General features: G+C 40.1%; 1 protein-coding gene across 1 annotated transcript in view; it reads left to right on the plus strand.

The window, feature by feature from the left end:
• Positions 1-19,387, plus strand: part of CACNA2D3 (calcium voltage-gated channel auxiliary subunit alpha2delta 3) — an 858,102-nt gene that overhangs the window by 240,871 nt on the left and 597,844 nt on the right. Inside the window, exon 7 of the mRNA XM_044675448.1 lies at positions 15,243-15,374. Coding sequence (XP_044531383.1) covers positions 15,243-15,374 — 132 coding nt within the window. The remainder of the gene's footprint in view (positions 1-15,242; positions 15,375-19,387) is intronic.

The raw sequence follows: 19,387 nt of genomic DNA on the forward strand, positions 1-19,387 counted from the left end.
CTCCTTCTCCTTCTCCTTCTCCTTCTTCTTCTTCTTCTTCTTCTTCTTCTTCTTCTTCTTCTTCTTCTTCTTCTTCTTCTTCTTCTTCTTCTTTTCCTCCTCTCCCTCCCTCTCCCTCCCTCTTCTCTTCCTCTTCTACCCTCTCCTCCATTATCCCCCTCCCTTCTCCCTTCCTTTCCCTTTCTCTTTTCCTCCCTCTCTCCTTTTCTTCTTTTCCTTTCTTTCAACAATGTTCCATTATCATTATTATTTTTATCCAAAGTAGCTTTCAGTACAAATTTTGGAGGAGTGTTGACTTCTACTAGTAGAAAGGTTATCTACTACACTGACAAAGACAGGTCTTAATGACATTGAAGTCTTTTGCGACAAATGATGTTTTAGTGGTTGTTGGTACTTGTTCAAATGGATGAACTAGGTGGAATATACATGAATACATTGGAATTAGACATGTTTAAAAATCCATTCATTACAATTTGGCATGAGCATTCTCCTCAGTTCTATAAAAGACAGAATGATCTTTAAATCCACACTCCTAGCCATTCATGAGGTCGTCTTTACAAGCCAGAGGGGACTGACTGCCAGAGTATTTTTTATCACCTCCAATTCAGCTGTGCTGATTTGTGTTCCCCAAGCCAAAATGGGTTGAATAATGTGAGGCTCTTAACATCTGCACCATGTCATTCATAGTGGAAAGTGTTGGGTTTGGAGTAAGGCCGACCTGGCATAGTAGTAGCTGTCATTGAGAAAAAAATCTTAAACTTTGATGAGTGCTTTGCAGTTATAATCTTCTTTGTTCCTCATGACAGCCCTGTGAGGTAGATGATATTGTTATCCTCATTTGGAAGACAAGTCATCAGACTCAGAAGGATTAGGGTTGCACAACAAGCAAGTATTTGTAAATGGATTCAAACTGAGGTCTTCCAGATTCCACAAATGACATTCTTGTCACTACAACACCAAGCCAACAGGTGAAAATTCTATTGCCATAACTTCTGGTTATATGGTTATTGACAAGAAATGTTAGCTCTCTAAGCCCCAGCTTCTTCAATGGGGAAATAGGAATTTTAGTGCTCATATAATCATTGTGAGGCTCAAATGTGATAATCCACTTAAGTTGCTTTATAGATTTTAAACTGATACAGATATCATTATAATTAGCATTTGAGGAGAGGCCTGGAGATATATGCTAAAGGAATTCTTTTGAAAGGACATTTGTCAAAATCATCAGGGAATTTGGAATGGGAAGATGGCAGAGTAGGGGATGAAACTTCCTTGTTCTCCTAATAGCTTCCACAAACAACCAAAAATAACTCCATGGAATCAGTGCTAAAAGTGGCAACCCCCCATCCCCCCCAAAAAAAACCCCCAACAAACATACAAGAGTTAGGAGTGAAACTGAAGAGCCAGGAACAAGTAGGGAGAAAAGTTTCTGACTTCACTGGCTTCAGTCCCACTGCTGCAGGTCCTGAAGAGAACAAACAGAATGGAATTAACATCTGGCCACCTCCCCTTCTTTGCTAAGCCCTGGAGCTTGTATCCCTGAAGATACCACTGTAATCCTCAGATGGCAGGCCTTGGGAGCAGCTGTGTCTGCTGCAGCCTTGTTTCCAGAGGCCTCTGCTGGCCTACAGCTGGGGATGGAAGGAGTGGAAGCTTCAGAGTCTATGGGCACCAGGTCCTAAGGGCAGGAACTCAAGCCTCACTGCTAACAAAGGAGTGGCCTTGGAGGCCCAAGGAAAGGAACTACATATATTCTCTATTCTGGGCTATGGTGGTAAGAGAGAAGGAGTGAGAAAGGAGCATACATCACTGAGCATGGCTGTGGAGGAACTGAGACCCCATCTGCTATGGTCATTCCCAGGAGAGCGCAGTCCCTGGCTGCTGCCACAGGGAAAGTGTATGGTCTGCTTGTACTTGAAATGNCTCCTTCTCCTTCTCCTTCTCCTTCTTCTTCTTCTTCTTCTTCTTCTTCTTCTTCTTCTTCTTCTTCTTCTTCTTCTTCTTCTTCTTCTTCTTTTCCTCCTCTCCCTCCCTCTCCCTCCCTCTTCTCTTCCTCTTCTACCCTCTCCTCCATTATCCCCCTCCCTTCTCCCTTCCTTTCCCTTTCTCTTTTCCTCCCTCCCTCCTTTTCTTCTTTTCCTTTCTTTCAACAATGTTCCATTATCATTATTATTTTATCCAAATTAGCTTTCAGTACAAATTTTGGAGGAGTGTTGACTTCTACTAGTAGAAAGGTTAAACACTACACTGACAAAGAGAGAGGTCTTAATGACATTGAAGTCTTTTGCGACAAATGATGTTTTAGTGGTTGTTGGTACTTGTTCAAATGGATGAACTAGGTGGAATATACATGAATACATTGGAATTAGACATGTTTAAAAATCCATTCATTACAATTTGGCATGAGCATTCTCCTCAGTTCTATAAAAGACAGAATGATCTTTAAATCCACACTCCTAGCCATTCATGAGGTCGTCTTTACAAGCCAGAGGGGACTGACTGCCAGAGTATTTTTTATCACCTCCAATTCAGCTGTGCTGATTTGTGTTCCCCAAGCCAAAATGGGTTGAATAATGTGAGGCTCTTAACATCTGCACCATGTCATTCATAGTGGAAAGTGTTGGGTTTGGAGTAAGGCCGACCTGGCATAGTAGTAGCTGTCATTGAGAAAAAATCTTAAACTTTGATGAGTGCTTTGCAGTTATAATCTTCTTTGTTCCTCATGACAGCCCTGTGAGGTAGATGATATTGTTATCCTCATTTGGAAGACAAGTCATCAGACTCAGAAGGATTAGGGTTGCACAACAAGCAAGTATTTGTAAATGGATTCAAACTGAGGTCTTCCAGATTCCACAAATGACATTCTTGTCACTACAACACCAAGCCAACAGGTGAAAATTCTATTGCCATAACTTCTGGTTATATGGTTATTGACAAGAAATGTTAGCTCTCTAAGCCCCAGCTTCTTCAATGGGGAAATAGGAATTTTAGTGCTCATATAATCATTGTGAGGCTCAAATGTGATAATCCACTTAAGTTGCTTTATAGATTTTAAACTGATACAGATATCATTATAATTAGCATTTGAGGAGAGGCCTGGAGAAATATGCTAAAGGAATTCTTTTGAAAGGACATTTGTCAAAATCATCAGGGAATTTGGGATGGGAAGATGGCAGAGTAGGGGATGAAACTTCCTTGTTCTCCTAATAGCTTCCACAAACAACCAAAAATAACTCCATGGAATCAGTGCTAAAAGTGGCAACCCCCCATCCCCCCCAAAAAAAACCCAACAAACATACAAGAGTTAGGAGTGAAACTGAAGAGCCAGGAACAAGTAGAGAGAAAAGTTTCTGACTTCATTGGCTTCAGTCCCACTGCTGCAGGTCCTGAAGAGAACAAACAGAATGGAATTAACATCTGGCCACCTCCCCTTCTTTGCTAAGCCCTGGAGCTTGTATCCCTGAAGATACCACTGTAATCCTCAGATGGAGGGCCTTGGGAGCAGCTGTGTCTGCTGCAGCCTTGTTTCCAGAGGCCTCTGCTGGCCTACAGCTGGGGATGGAAGGAGTGGAAGCTTCAGAGTCTATGGGCACCAGGTCCTAAGGGCAGGAACTCAAGCCTCACTGCTAACAAAGGAGTGGCCTTGGAGGCCCAAGGAAAGGAACTACATATATTCTCTATTCTGGGCTATGGTGGTAAGAGAGAAGGAGTGAGAAAGGAGCATACATCACTGAGCATGGCTGTGGAGGAACTGAGACCCCATCTGCTATGGTCATTCCCAGGAGAGCGCAGTCCCTGGCTGCTGCCACAGGGAAAGTGTATGGTCTGCTTGTACTTGAAATGGCAGAACTGCCTGCTGGCTCTGGTTGGAGCACCTGAGATCAATCATGGACTGGAGTTTGAGTAGGGGATCTGGAATATATCTGACCCTCATCTATAAAAACCAAAATGATTAAATAGAACCCAGGAAAAAAGCAAGCATATATAAAACAATCCTAAAATCTGAGGTAAGACACTAGGCACCCCAGCAAAGAGCTAATAATTAAGTCTATTGGCCTGACTGATACAAATTAAAATAAATAAATAGATAGATAGATAGATAGATAGATAGATAGATAGATACATAGATAGATAGAAAAACAGCAAACAAACAAATGAATGAATGAATGAACACAATTGAGCAAACAAAGGAGAAAGGAGCCATCTATTTATAACTATGATGACAGAAAAGATCTCTTCTCAGTTTTAGAGAACAGTGAAGTAAAAACACCTAATTCAAAAACAACAAAGAAATATAATAAATGGCCACACGTCCAAAAAGAACTTTTGGAAGAGCTTCAAAAAGACATCAGAAACCAGAGATGTTGAAAGATTAGAAAAAAAACATAAGAGCAATGGTAGAAAATTCTAACATCACCCAAATGGAAGGAGATCTAGAAACTCACAGAATAAAGCCAACAACAATGTATAAAGAACTAGAATCAGAAAAGAGAAAGTGAACAATTTCCTAAAACAAGAAATAATGAAACAAAATCAAAAGAATTAAATAATAGAAGAGAATACCAAACATTTTATCACAAGAACAACTGACCTAAAAATAGTTCAAGTAGAAACAATATGACAATAATTGGACTCCTGAAAAGTTACATAAAAAAAGAGTTTAGACATTAAACTCCAAAAATCATTACAGAAAACTGTCCATAAACTTTAGAATTATAGAGTAAAGTAGAATATAAAAGATCCATCAATTACCACTTCAAAGGATCCCAAAGAAAATGCACAGGAACATCATTTTTAAGTTCTGTAGCTCCCAGAATAAGGAGAAAATATGACAAGCAGCAAGAAAAAATTAATACTATGGATCTACAGTCAATAACACAAGATTTAGCATTCAGAACTTTAAAAGAACACAATACATGGAACACCACATTTCATAAAGAAAAAGAACTGGGCTTATAACCAAGAATAATATATCCAGCAAAGATAAGCATAATTATAAAAGGTAAAAATGGATATTTAATGAACTAAAGAAGTTTCAGTTATTCTTGGGGGAAAACCCAGAATTCAGCAGATTTTGATCTATAGGAAACATATAAAAGTAATCAAAGACTAATCATAGGAAACCAAAATGTTCAAATTGTTTGATTTCTGTATGGGAAAATATTATCTATGGCCCCTGAGAATGATATCATTGCTTGGATATTTTAAAGGGGTCTGTATAAATGGAAGACTTGAGGTTGAGTTTAATATAATGGAATGAAATAGAACAGACCAGGAAAATATAATGTGGAATGGCTATCTCATATGGAGGAAGAATGAATGAGGAAACTACTATGGAGAAGGGGAGAAAGGGATAGAGGGCTGGTATTACTAGAACCCTACTCTCATCATACCTGAGATAAAGAAAGAATAACATATATAATAAGAAGGGTAAAATTCTTCTTACTGTAGAGAGAAACAGGAAGGAAGATCAGATAAGGAGGAGGGGGTACTGGGAATCCTCCTTGGGGGACTGAGGGAATTATAGAAGGAAAAGTAGGTTAAGAGAAAGGAGGATAATAGGATAAGCAAATGTAGGGAAGGGAACAATAATTAGAGGGGGCTACATATTAAAAGGTAGAGGGTAAGATGAGAAGAAAAAGGAGGGATTCTTAGGACAAGATTGGGAAAGGATTTTTAGAATTGACCTCATATTAAGGAGCAGAAGGGCATTGTAGAGGAATAAAGAAGGAATTTTTAGAAAGGTGGAAAGAATAAAAATAAAAGGTTAAGAAGGAATTGACAAAGGAGAGACCCTTGAAAAGGAGGAGGATTATTGGGAAGGGATATAAATTGAAGAGGTAGTGGTTAAAGGAAATTAGACATCTGTGGAGGGATATGGCAGAAAGAAATAAAGAGAGGGACAAACTGTGAGGAGAAATGGAGTAGGTGGAAATGCATAACTAGTTATTAGGACATTGAGTATGAATGGGATTAATTCACCCAGGGGAAGAAAATGGATAGCAGAATAGATTAAAAAAAAAACACATGACCTGGCAATGTGTTGTTTACAAGAAACACACTGAAAATGAGAGACACATATAAAGTGGACCTGAAGGGCTATGCCAGAATGTACTATGCCTCAACTGAACCAGAGAAGGCAGGGGTAGTAGTCATGATCTCTGATAGAGTTGGGGTTAAAACAGACATAATTGGAAAGTATGAACAGGGTTGGGGAGGGTTCTCCAGATAATGAAGCATTATCAGTATTGGATATGTATGTATCAAGAGTTATAGCATTCAGATTTTTGAAGGAAAAACAAAATGAGATGCAGTTAGATACAGATAAACAACAAAATAATAATAGAGGTGGATTTTAATTTTCTCCTCTAAAAACTTAATAAATGTAATTTAAAAAAAATAAGAAAGAAGTTAAGGAGATATATAGAATCTTAGATAAATTAAATATAATAAGATATATTGCGGTCTCCACACATCTACATGAGGCTAGTAGTACATCTAAGCCTGAGCATATACATAATCTAAACATAGATTCTGGTGGGACAACAGTGGAGAGCATATATATTATGCTAAATTCCTACTTCATTAATCAGCACACTAAGAGGTCATCCTGCATTCCTGAGGGGTTATGGCATTAAAACAAAAGTTCTGTTGGTGTGACCAAGCTGGAAAGACCTGATACTAGAAAGATTATGGACTTGGCAATAGATCGTGTCTACTTTTAGGAAACAATCTAGCTAAAAATGTCCCTTGAAATGTATGCTAATTGAGAGCCAGAGGAGTTACGTTGATCAAATTAAATGCTGATAGGAACATAGCGAAACAGGCCTAGTATTATATTGCTAGAGCAGGTGTGAATTGTTTTTTAGAAAACAAGATGGAAATATACATTAAGAACTATAAATCTGTGTTCATGTTCATTGTCTTAGGGATCCCATTACTAGAAGTAGGCCATAGGGCATTATCGAGAGGTTGAAACCTGTCTATGTCTGAAATTATTAATGGAAACTTTGTAATGACAGAATAACTGGAAATAATACAAATGTAATGATTGGGAGAAATAGCTGAATAGATTATGCTATCTGAACATAATGGATTGGAAAATATTGGAAATATAAAAGAAACAATGGAAATATATGAAGATTGAAAAGAGAAGAGAAGAGAATAATACAAACTACAATTACATTTAAAAAATAGCAGCCACAAAAATCAAGAAAAAAAGTATGAAAGTAAAACAAATCCAAAAGGAACTCAAAAGGAGAGGATGTTTAGAGTAGCACACATAGAGAATTTCCATATTTTTAAACAAATTGTAAACAATGTGAAGTTTGTGGTTTTGCACATTTTTTTATACATTTGTTTATTTAACTGTTCTGGTGGCAGTGGTAGTTATTAAGCATATAATTAAAAAAATGAAAAGATAGTTCGTCATGCAAGCAAAAACAAAAAAAAATGGATGAGAAGTCATAGCTGCATCATGCATTAATAGAAACTCATTGGAAAACTTTGACATGTAATACCATTCATAGTAGTTTGAAACTCATCTGAAATTGCCACTCAAGAGTTTCATTGGTTTAAAATCATGGGATTTGGCATCTATTATATATCTATTCAAACTACCCCTACATAGAACTGATGACTACACCCCGAAGTCCACATGGATGTTGGTCTTCTCCTTCTGCTGATTGACTCATGGCGATGCTAATTGGCATTTTCAACTTTCCTTATGTTCTTTCTTGGTTCTACTTTGACCTCATTTTCTACACTTGTGTGCTTTGGAACATTTTTTGGTAGTTTTTTTTGTTGTTGTTGTTCTGCTAACCATATCAGCATGGTGCAATGTCAAGGACACTGGATCTGACTTCAGATTTAAATCCTGTTCCTCTTCCGAATTCTCCGTGCAAATGTGGGCCACTTTAGTTCACATGTCTAAAGGGCCTGTGTGAAAGTTACTTTACTAGTCAATTGAGTATATAAAGAATCATAAATATAGAATGAAGGGACCTCAGAGGACCACGACTTTCTCTCTCCCCCCTCCATTTAGCAGCCTCTCTAAGATCATTCTTTCCGTACCTCTCCCACCAACACTGGTAGGTTGGGTTCCCAGAGTGTGTTTGGCTACTTGTCCCATCAGGGTTCTAAGGATAATCCTGGGACTTTGGGATTTCTACTACAAGCACTCACAAATGCTTCCCCTCAATTGTAGGTTTTTCAACTGATATCAATAAGTTTTTTCAGAGGGATATTTACTGGAAAAATAAACAAAGACTAAAGACAAAAACAACTTTTTCTCTATTAAAAAACAAACAAGTCGAGAATGTACTCTCCCTCTTCTATTTAGTTCATCCTTAGGAAGAGTTGGCTTCACCTTGAAGCAAAGGTAAGGAAACACACGTATAAGCGAGGTAGGACTTCAGTACCTCAAGTCTCCTTGCTCTGGGAATCCTTTTCTCCTCATCAGCGTCCCTTCCCTCCAAAACTCACTTCTGAGTCTGCTATCACCTGGATACGTTGTACCTTCCCTCAACTGGGCTATCTTTTTGCCTTACTACAAGCCTTTACTTTCTCGTGGAAAGTCCTTTGTTACTATTTTTTTACAACCTGCTCCCATTGTTTGTTTTCCTTCTCATTATCCTTTGGGTGATGTTCACCTTGAATTCTTGGAGAATTTGTTTTTCTTTCCATAATTTACAACCACATGGCACTACCCAAAGGGCATTGCCATTAAAAAGCTCGGCCTATTTCAGAGTCAAGCTAAAAGGACACCCAGAGTTTGCACTCCCTTGATGCATTTCTTCTTTCACTGCCCTCCTCCCTTCTTCCCATTCATCCCCATCATCTGGCTTTTTCCCTCGTTCAGCCTCCTGTGCTACATCTTGCAGCCCATAATATCTATGACAGCTATTTAATTGCTACATGCATTTGGACTGTTCCTTTGCAATTATATTTTAGGTTCCTGTCAATGTACCTGCTTGCCTTGAGGCTGTGTTTATATTAAATATCAATAAAAAACTGATAGCATCTACATGGAGGCAGTAATACAAAATCATATGTCGCTGCAGGCCAGAGCTGTCGAGAAGATGGACGCAAGGGATGTTTACATTTCTCTCTTTCCTTTCTAAGGATTATAGAAAAACATCCTTTAAAAAAAAGTTGGAAATATCTTTTTGAAGATGATGGCTAACATCAGACAGCCATAGGGCCATTTTTTTAGTTCTGATCTCATAGCAGAAACTATTGCCTAGAAATGTTTGATTTAGTCATTCTTTAGATTCATGGAATGTTAGAACTGGGAAGGACTTCAGACATCATTGAACTCAATTAATTTTTTTACAGATGAGGAAACTGAGGCTCAGGCAGCTGGAGTGATTCACATAGTTAGATACATCATAAATGTTTCTTAACTGCTTAAATATATTTTTTGGTTAATTTTCTCTCATTGATCGGGTTAAGGACAGGGTTGGGGGGTGGAATTGAATAGCTTTCCCTGCTGCAGGCCTGTGGCTCTGCCATCTGATAAAACCACTGTTAGAAGCTCTGCTCAGAGAAGGGATTTGATGTCCGCTTTAACTCCCCTCCCCATCTAGCAAAGGTTGGGAGCTGTGGCTTTTTATTTCTGTGTGTATAGAGTGTTGTTGGATCTCAATAAGATAGTATTTCATGACATTGAGAGAGGAAGACAGGTGTATAATGAGGGCTTGTGAGCACATAGATTATAAAGGAAATTTCTAACCACCTTGGCATTTATTGGAAATGGCTTCTAGCAACTGAATACATCGTTTTGAGCAATAACTCCAAAAGTACAGACGTGGGTATTTCTGCAAAGAGGATTAGATGACAAATCTGTGGCTTGCCCAGGGATTTGTGCTTGACTTTGGGCTGTTTAACCTTTTTATCAATATCTCCAATGAAGGAATAGATGGTGCATTTGTCCAACATGTAGATAACAGGAGGAGAGGAGGAAGAGATAACCTATTGGTTGCAGTTGCAGAATCAAAAAGAGTATGAAGGGTAGGATGCTGAGTCAAAATGAACAAGAATTGACTATGGATAAACATAAAGCCTTATGGTTAAGTTGGAAAAAAATCAATTCCACAAGTAGAAGACAGAGAATATAACTAGACAATAGTTCATTTGGGAAAAAAAAAGCCGTGGCGATGTCATGCAATGCAAGCTCAATATAAAACAACTTTATATCACTAAGTGACATGGCAGTCATAAAAGCTAATGCAATCTGGAGCCCCAGTAAAAGAAGAGTAATGGCCAGGCCTCGGGTTGTGCCTTTCCCTCATCACAGCACATTCATAGAATGCCCACAGTGGGGTATCACAGTGAAGGGGGCCATTGATCATCTGGAGAGCATCCAGAGAAGAAGAACAAGAAAGGTGAAGGGCTGTGCTCAATGACGATCTATTGAGGGAAGTGAGGAGAGCTTTCCTATAAGACCTTCTCTTACAGGAAAGAGGATCCTCCAAATCAGAAGCAATTGCTGGAAGGTACCAAGAGGTAAACTGAAGCTCGATAGCAGGAATCAATTGCTAACAATTATAGCTGTCACAAAGGTACAAAAGGAGGTCTTACAAATAGCTTGTTTTCACGGAGGCTCTTAATCAAAGACCTACAATATTTCACAAATATCTTGTGGTAAAGGAAAATAATAAAGGAAAACTAATTCTCTTAATGGCTATATATATATATATATATGTATATATATGTGTGTGTGTGTGTGTGTGTGTGTGTGTATGTAGCTGTACATACAAGTTTCATTGGATACCCTAAATCCATCACCTCATTGTTTGGGGCATCATGTTATATCATTAGTCTACCTCCATAGGATCATGGATCTTGTGCTAGAAAGCACCCCAAAAACAATTCAATCCAACCCTTTAATTTTACACATGAGGAAACTGAGGCTCAGAGAGACACCATATTGTGGTGCAGGGAAAATGATAAATCAGGTAGCTTGCAGCAGGCTTTCTTCTTTAATCATGATGTGCATGGAGAATCCTTTCACATGGCCTTCGCTGGTTGGTTGGTTCTTGCTTGGAATTTAATTCGTCTCGGGAGGGCTCTCCACCCATGAAGACTGGGCCCTTTTCTGTCACTTAAAGTCTTAGAGAGCCTCCTGGAGGCACCTAGAAGGTCCACAATTTGCCCAGGATTCCTCAGCCAATCAAGGTCAGATTCCAATCCTAGGATGCCCTACTTAAAGGGCAGCTTGCTATAAGCACAGAAGCAAGCTCCTTCTCCTCACACTACTTACACATTCTCTCTCAACGCCATTCACAATCAATGTCTCCTTGTTGCAGAGGTGCTAGATTAATGGCAATGAGAAATCTACTTTGTGGTAGTTTATTCTAGACATTAATTTTGTTTGGGAAATGAGCTGTAGCAGCCTGTCTAAGGATTCACTTTCCTATTACAATCAGGACTCACTTGTGGCTTGGAATTGTTGTGGTTCAGTCGCTTCAGTTGGGTCCGACTGTCTGTGACTCCACTTGGGGTTTTCTTGGCAAAAATACTAGAGTGGTTGGCCATTTTCTTCTCTAGCTCATTTTACAGATGAGGAAACGGAAGCAAACAGAGCTAAGTGAATTGGCCTGGGTCACACAACTACTAAGTGTCTGAGGCCACATTCGAACACAGAGCTTCCTGACTTCGGGCCCAGGATTCTATCTACTGGACCACTAGCTGCTTGGAATTAGTCAATTGTTAAGGCAAGTTTGCTTATTCTTAATTTAGCCTGCAGTCGTAAGTTAGCTATAGTTTCAAAAGTACTCTGCACAGGGGGCAGCTGGGTAGCTCAGTGGATTGAGAGCCAGGCCTAGAGACGGGAGGTCTCAGGTTCAAATCCGGCCTCAGACACTTCCCAGCTGTGTGACCCTGGGCAAGTCACTTGACCCCCATGGCCCACCCTTACCACTCTTCCACCTATAAGTCAATACACAGAAGTTAAGGGTTTAAAAAAAAAAAAGTACTCTGCACACATTATCTTAACAATGAACAAACACTTATTCAGTACCTACTATATACCAAACAAAAACAAAAGTGAAACAGTTGCTGCCCTCCAGAAACTTATATTCTAATAGAGTAATACAAGCTTAGAGAAAATTAAATATAGATCCCTTTGTTCCAGGTTTCCTTAAACACAAGGAGCTTCCTTTTTCTGATTTCCTGATAGATGTAGGTGGTGGCACTTCCTTATATCAGCCCTTGGAGGAAGTTAGCATAGATATTAATATTCCCATTTTATTGATAAAAAGCAAATAAAAACCGAGGCACATAAGGGATTAATGATTTTCCCAAGGTCACACAGAACTAGTGAGAGTCAGCAATTGAACTGAGGGCTTGGGATTTTCCGCCAACACTCTTTCCACTGTCATAAAGATGCCTACCAATTAGGCAACTCTAGAACAGTTTAGGATGATAGGAGCAGGTCTTCCAACACACTTGCCAGCTTCCTGCATTGTCTATCTCCCATCTCCATGTAGGGAGTCCTCCATGCTTTTGTCCCCCATGCCTGGGATAGTCCCTTTCCTCTTTCCTACCCTCTGCCTCCTGTTTTCCTTCAAAATTCAATTCCAATTCCAATCCCACCTCCTACAGGATGCCTTTCTCCATCCTGGTCCCTCCCCAGTCTTCCCTTTGACATTATCTTCCTTTTATACTCTATCAATCATGCACATATCTAATTATTTCCATGTTTTCTCTCCTATTAGAATGTGAGCTCCTTCAATATAGACACTGGAACATAATTAATGCTTAATAAATGCCTATTTTAGTTGACTGTGTAATAGAAAAAATCCTTACCTTCTATCTTAGATTCCATCTTATTTGCTTCCAGTAAAAATTAGGCAATGGGGGTTGTGCGCTTACCCAGGCTCACACAGCTAGGAAGTGTGTTTGAAGCCATATTTGAACTGAGCATCTCCCATCCATAGGCCTGGATCTATCCATGGAGCCAACTAGCTGTACCCTTAATTGTGGAATTATCATCTTTCTTAGTGTTGCCAGAATGGGTCATCATTCCCATGAACTTGGCCAAGGTTTCAGTTTTATCCACCAGGTGACAAACATTTATTCAATACCTACTGTGTGCCAGACATGGTGCTAGGTTATGGGACTACAAAGCCAGTGTGAAAAAGCCTTTGCCCTACGGAAGTTGCATTTTGACCGTTCCTATCTTGCTGAGGATGGACACTTTCTCATCTTAAAATGGAGAAGGCTATGCTTATATCACTGACTTCATAGGGCTTTTATGAGTCTCTAATAACATTAAATATGGAAAGAACTTCAAGAACATTAAAGGGATTTTAGGGCTTTTTGCCAGCTAATGGGATTTTGGTTGGATTCAATTCTTCTGAGATGACCTTTATGCCCTTCCAATCGCAAAGGCTGGTGATTCCATGTGTGCATGCGTGTAGGGTCAAAGTACTCATGATTGGAAAAGAATTATAACTGAGATCGGCTTGTAAGGGTTTCCAATCTAGCCTGTGAGCTGAACCTTCTAGAATTAATCTGGACAAACATTCATCTGCCATCATGCTTGTCCTCATTCACTTTCCCACTTCCCTGGAGAACATTGGGGAACAAGACCTTGGTGCCATTTGTCTCAACCATCTCAGTATCACCAGTGACAGACAATGGATGATGGGAAACACCCTACTACCACACTCACACACACACACACACACACACACACACACACACACACACACACATTACATTTATCAAGTAGTGGGTAAACAAGCCTTATAAAATGGAAGTATTTTGGGAAGTATCTTATTTCTCTCTTCTCTCTCTCCTATTCAAAATAATAATTTTGAAGATGCTTATGTTGAGATATTAACTCCTTTTTCCAACATCCTATCCATATAAATCTGCATCACCAGGTGGAAGTTCTTTCTATGACATCAACTTTTTTTGATCATGCATATTGTAGTGGAAAATTCTTTGTTTTCTGTCACATTAAAATCTTGGAGAAATAGTGTAAGCAAACTTATAGCTTATCTTAGACCTCACTTTATAGATGAGGAAACTTAGGTCCAGAGAAGTCAGTTGGTCAAACATTGATTAAGCATCTAGCTTTAGTTCTAGCTAGGTGGCTCAATGGATAGAGCACTGGGCTCAGAGTAAGAAAGGACTAAGTTCAAACAGGACTATATATACTAGCTGTGTGAACCTGGGCAAGTCACTTAACCTATTGGAAAGGAAATGGCAAACCACTCTAGGATCTTTCCCTAGAAACCCTATGGGCAGTATTCGTGTGACCTATGGGTATCACCAAGGGTCATATATGCCTGACCAACTGAACAACAGCCTGTGCTAGCAGTCTGCTGAGTGTTGGAAATTTAGAAAGAAAGACAAAAGAACACCCTTTTCCTCAGGGAAGTTACAGTCTATTTAATAGGTGGGGATGGGAGGAGATATGCAAATAATTATGTATAAGCCAGGTATATACAAGGTATATGGGAAATAATCAGCAGAGGAAAGACTCTAGAATGAAGTGAGGAGGAAGGTCAAGAAAGGCTTCCTGTAGAAAGTGTGATTTTAACTGGAAGTTGTAGAATTCCAGAGATGCTGAGAGATAGAGATGAGGAGACATTGAATTCCAGGCATAGGAGACATCTGATAAAAATGCCTCGAGCTGGGGAATGCAATCTCTTTGTGAGAAACAGTAAGGAGTCCATGTCACTGGGCTGCATGTGGTGGGGGTACAAGGTATGCAAGAACTGGAAGGTGTTGGGGAGAGGTTAGAGAAGATTTTGAATGCAAAACAAGTCAAAGCACTTTTCTCAAGTTCATGCAAGTAACAAGAGGCAGAGCTAGGTTTAGTACCCCTTCTCTGAGGTCTAGAGTGAGAGGATGTGGTTTCAAATCCAGTCTTTTTCATGCTTATTCCTAGTAATCTTTTGAATATAAGGCAATTAGTGTGCAAGTAGCTGATATCTCTCCAACAACCCTGGAATGATTTGGTGAATCTGCAATATTTAGTAGCATCAATGCCCACTGCAAAATTAAGATTTTGGAAATAGGAGCTATTATAAGTGCCTGAATCAATTGTGGGATGGGACCCCTGGAAGATGCCGAGATCCCTGAAACTTCCAGAGAAAATTTCATCATTTCTTTTCCTCCCTCTCATCTCCCAATGGAGGTTAACTGTCTCAGGAGAAGAGCTACTTGTCCCAGAGTGATTTGTAACATGCCTCTTCCCTTTTGTCTCCTTTCCTTTAATTTTTCAGATCCTGCAATTGTCAATGGTGTATACTGGTCGGAGTCTTTAAACAAAGTGTTTGTAGATAATTTTGATCGGGACCCTTCTCTGATATGGCAGTATTTTGGAAGTGCAAAGGGATTCTTTAGACAGTATCCAGGTAAGTAACCAATCACTGAAGAATTAGAGTTGGCGCTTGGCAGTGCCAGTGCTCTAAATTCATTCTCTTTCTGCCCCTTCTCATTCAGTTTTTGCTCTAGCAGCTTTCTGTGCCACTGCCTGAGCACGGCTTGAGGTAGCCTTGGACTCTCAGAAGCCCTCAGTCCACAAACATTTATTGTCCCTACAACCAGAGAGATGGATACCAAGAAAAAATTATTCACAAAATTATTTACCCTTATTCATAGGGAGTTTTGAATCATTTGGGAATCTAATGCCAGAGGGATTCAAGCTCTAGTAAATCCTGAGTTGGGGAGGCTTTGCTCAGGAGTCCAAGGGGAGACCCACAGCTTCACTGTTTCTCCTCCAGGAACAATGACTCATCACCTGGAAGTTGACAATCAGATAATAGATATTTTGGCCCCAGAGGTTCATCAGATCTTAAGGCCAAGAGATCATAGAGCTGGAAGGGACATTAAAGACCTAATCATCATTATATTTATTATGCCACATATATACTAATGCTGTAATCTTAATCTCTAGCTAGCATTTATAGAGCACTGGAAAGTTTGCAAAACATTCCTTATCTATTATCTCAGATTCCCCACAACTTCCTTGGGAGAGAGATGCTGCTATTATTCCCATTTTACAGATGACGTGAAGTGTTTTGTCCACAGCCACTCAGCTAGCATCACAGGTAGAAATCAAAGCCAGGTCTTAATGAGGTCAGGAACCTATCCATACTCTTCTGTAGAAGAGAAATATGATCAGAGTCCCCAAAGATTTCTGGATACCTACAGCTTTCCCCTTCAATCTCAGATCCCCCTTTTCTTCCTCTGCCTGGACCTGATGATGGTACAGACAGTGGTAGACGACATTTATCCTGAGTAACAATGAAGGCCTTCGGGTATCATCTCTCATTCTTATACTTACTCCTCCTCGTCTATCCCTTCCTTAACTAGAGCCTCTTTCCCTATGTACCTTCTTGCCTGCTACCATCCTTTTGTTAACTAGAAAGTTTTCTAGTGTGTCAGGTGTAACCTCGGATTGCAGGCAGTGACATCAGTTCAAGCCTTGGTCCTATCGCATATTTATTGAGTTAACCGCATAATTTTTCAACCTTCAATTTCATTTTAATTGGGCAAGTCATTTCCTTTTCTCCACAAACCTGAGAAACTAAGACCCATGGAGGAGAAATGCCTTCTGGGAATCAGTTGGCCAAAAGTAACTCTCCGGGTTTGAGCTTACCCCTCCCAACTTTAACCACAGCTTCTTTCCTCTGGACTTGGTCCATGCTCCTGGTCCCTGCTCGGTGATCTCTATTGGGAGAAGAGGTCCCTGTCCTAGTGAAATGAAGAGTCCTTGAAGAAATGGAGGCTGAGAAATAGCAGAGGACTGACTTTAAGGGATCAGAGTGGCTGTTGTTGTTTGCCTGTCCTGCCTCGCCATAAACTTGATTGGCTCATCAATTGACTCCTCCAATCAAAAGCATGTTGGAGGCAGCATTCTGAATCCAAGATGGGGATGGCTGGACTCTCTCACCTGGAATTACTCTGGCTAAAAGATGTCAGCCTGCAAAGCAAGCAAACTCTCCTGATCTTCATCAGGAATTGGGTAAACACTGATAACTATGACAAACATGCTCCCCAATGCCAGTGAACACAATTTACCCAAATGGACCATGTTTGGTGGAGAATTTACCCAGCCTCCCTTGCCCGAGCAGGTGTGGCCTTCAGGGCTTTCCTGGGCCCCTGGTTGTGTGCTGTAGCAGGGAGATTTGATTCTGGATTTGTTTGAATTTTAATTAAAACGGGAAGTTTTAATTTTGCTTACAAGTTGTAAGAATGCGACTCCAGGCTACAATTGTACTGGCATTCCAGCTGTAGAAATTATCTAAAGGAAATGAAAAGGAAAAGAAAGCCCCACATAATCTTAGAACAATTAAGGGGAGTCATTTATGTTTTCCTTAAGTAAAACCAAGCACCTGCCATCTTGGTGCAGTAAACTAAACCCTTATTTCCTGTTGTTGGCCTCCTCGGTGGCATTATTGGAAAGAGCATCTATCCTGTAAGGCATCCTTTTATGACAGTTTCATGGCCAGCTTCCTCTGGACTTTACCCATGGTGCTCTGCTCTCTGGTCACCCCTCCCACTCCTCAGCTCATCTCAGGCATTCCATAAGCATGAACAATAAACATTTCACTTGTAGTCAGTTTGACAGGAAGCACAGGGCTATGGGGGGCTGGTTCCAGCACTGCAGTCTGTTTAAAGGAGAAGGAAGGTAGAATTTAGGACAGATGTTGCTAAAGTTATAGCATGATTTGGGAGAAGCCCATGTGTGAAACTAAGGAAAACCATAGTCATGGTGTGGGATTCAGTAATGGCAAATAGGAAAAATAATAATCCTAGGCCTGTTGTGATTTGTCTTAACTGGTTATCTTAGGGAAAGCTGAGGTTGCTGTCATTTCAGGGAGGAATAAACAAAACCCCTGAATACTTATGAAATATTTTTCTGGAGTCTCAATGAGTTTGTGAATTAGAATCAGAGGATCAGGGTTTGAATCCCTGCTTTGCCACTTGTTCTGTGAAAGGTAATGTGAGAGACAGAAGAGATAAGGTCTGGTCTTGTAGTCTGGAAGGCCTGGGTTTGAATCCCGCCTCAGATCATTGTTAACTGGGTTATTTTGGGTATGTCACTTTGTTTCTTAGGGCTCCAGAGACCTCATCTCTAAAAGTGAGAAAATAATAGCATCTACCTCATAGAGTTGTGATGAGGGTCCCATGAAATAACCCATGGAAAGCCCTTTGAAAATCTTAGAGCAATGATAGCAAACTCCAATAGAAACAGAACCAATAAACCATACTTAAAGATCCCTGTTAGCTACATACTGAATTTGAAAACCTCATATTAACATTGTCTTTGTCCTATTGTATTTTTTTATGAATTTTGGTAACTATTCCCTGATTACATTTTAATCTGGTTCAGGCCTGCTCAAGAATGCTGCCCATGTTTGACCTTAGAGCACCAAACGAATGCCAGCTATTATCAAGACAAGTTCTTCCTCTCTGTGTCCCTATTTCCTCATCTGTAAGATATTGGACTGGATAAACTGTAAAGTCCCTTCTAGATTTAATTTGATGAGATTATTATCTGGATGATCTTGGACAGATCATTTCAGTTCTCAGTGCCTCAATTGTTTCTGCTGTAAACTGAGGACATTGGACTTCACGAATGCAGAGGCCTCTCCCAGGATGATCTATGTCTTGTTTATAAAAAAGTATAGTTGGGCCTCTGGAATTTGGGGTCCTATCTTGATCCATATATCATCGTCCATCCTGTACATGTAGCAAAACTCTGTCACTGGTTTCACACAAGTGGAGCTCTTTTCCTCACAACAGATCCATAGGCAGCCACACGTGGCTGTGTGTGCTCCCAAGAACACCCTCCAGAGACACTGACCCCCGGCTCTGGCTCTTTTCCACCCCTAAACATGTGGCTTTCTCTCGGGATCTCAGAATCTCAGAAATGGAAGACACAGTAGATACCAAGCCTAACTGTGGTTTCCAGAGATGGAAACTGAATCAGTTGGCCACCAGGCATTCCTTAAGCATCTACATGAGCCATCACAGTGCTCTGAATATTCAACCAGATCCTGCCCTCATGGAGCTTCCATTCTGTAGGGAGATAACATGTAAGTAACTAGGTACACACAGGAAACATACAGAATAGAAAGGGATCTCAGAGAGGCACTAGTAACTTGGGCAAGGTTGGCAGACTAGGGAGGACAATAAAAGTCGCTTAGAGTAGGAGGGTTTTGAACTGAATCTTGAAGAAAGAAACCAGGGATACCAAGAGAGGAACTTGTGGGCCAGACAGTACAAAGTCATGGCAACTGGAAATGAAGTATTATGTTTGATAAACCTTCAGTATTATGGCCCTAATTTTATAGGCATGTCCAGAATTATTGAATGACTTACCAATAATCCCCAAACTTGTCATTTGCTGAGCTCAGAC

The sequence above is a fragment of the Gracilinanus agilis genome, chromosome 1 (genome assembly GCF_016433145.1).
Source record: "Gracilinanus agilis isolate LMUSP501 chromosome 1, AgileGrace, whole genome shotgun sequence".
Lineage (NCBI taxonomy): Eukaryota > Metazoa > Chordata > Mammalia > Didelphimorphia > Didelphidae > Gracilinanus > Gracilinanus agilis.